Source organism: Empidonax traillii, unplaced genomic scaffold, assembly GCF_003031625.1.
Source record: "Empidonax traillii isolate 1590-97213 ecotype Southwest subspecies unplaced genomic scaffold, ASM303162v1 scaffold6321:size6222, whole genome shotgun sequence".
Classification (NCBI taxonomy): domain Eukaryota; kingdom Metazoa; phylum Chordata; class Aves; order Passeriformes; family Tyrannidae; genus Empidonax; species Empidonax traillii.
Window position 1 is genome coordinate 1,911 of NW_020961514.1, and position 790 is coordinate 2,700.

At 71.1% G+C, this 790-nt stretch overlaps 1 protein-coding gene across 1 annotated transcript in view; it reads left to right on the forward strand.

Annotated features, from left to right (window-relative positions):
• Positions 1-228: 228 nt before the first annotated feature.
• LOC114073398 (E3 ubiquitin-protein ligase TRIM41-like) overlaps positions 229-790 on the forward strand; it is a 3,324-nt gene continuing 2,762 nt past the window's right edge. Inside the window, exon 1 of the mRNA XM_027911155.1 lies at positions 229-681. Within this exon, the coding sequence (XP_027766956.1) occupies positions 235-681 (447 nt within the window). The 5' untranslated portion in view covers positions 229-234. The remainder of the gene's footprint in view (positions 682-790) is intronic.

Sequence of the window (790 nt, forward strand, 5' to 3'; positions counted from 1 at the left end):
ATGATTTCCCGGATGATTTCCACCCGCCTGGCCGCCCGGGATGGGGGCGGGAGCAGAGGGTGGGGGTGGATTCCCACCTTCCCTCCCCACCCGGGGTGTCACCCCCGGTCGGGGCAATCGGAGCGACCCCGAGTTCCCCTCAAACTCGACGGGAGGGGAATGCCCACGGCGGGCCCGGGGCCAGAGATCAGAGCCAGCCCCTGATCCCAATCCCGATCCCACAGGAGAGAGGCCATGGCCGCCGCCTTCCTGCCCGGCAACCTGCAGGACGAGGCCACCTGCTCGGTGTGCCTCGAGTTCTTCCGCGACCCCGTGTCCATCGAGTGCGGCCACAACTTCTGCCGCGCCTGCATCGCCCAGAGCTGGCGGGACCTGGAGGCCGATTTCCCGTGCCCGCAGTGCCGGGAGGTTTTCCCGCTCCGCAGCTTCCGGCCCAACCGGCCGCTGGCCAACATGTCGGAGATCATCGCGCAGCTGGCGCGGCGCGGGGCGCGGGAGGCCGAGGCGGGCGGGCAGTGCCCGCGGCACCGCGAGGCCCTCAAGCTCTACTGCAAGGACGACGCCAGCCCCATCTGCGTGGTGTGCGACCGCTCCCGCGAGCACCGGCCCCACGCCGTGGTGCCCGTCGACGAGGCCTCCGAGGAGTACAAGGTGGCCCTACGTCCGTCTGGCCCTCCCTCTGTCCGTCCGTCTGTCCTGCCCCGACTCCGACCCCAACCTTGACCCCGACCCTGACTCTGACCCCGACCCCGACCCTGACCCCGACCCCGACCCTGACCCCGACCCCAAC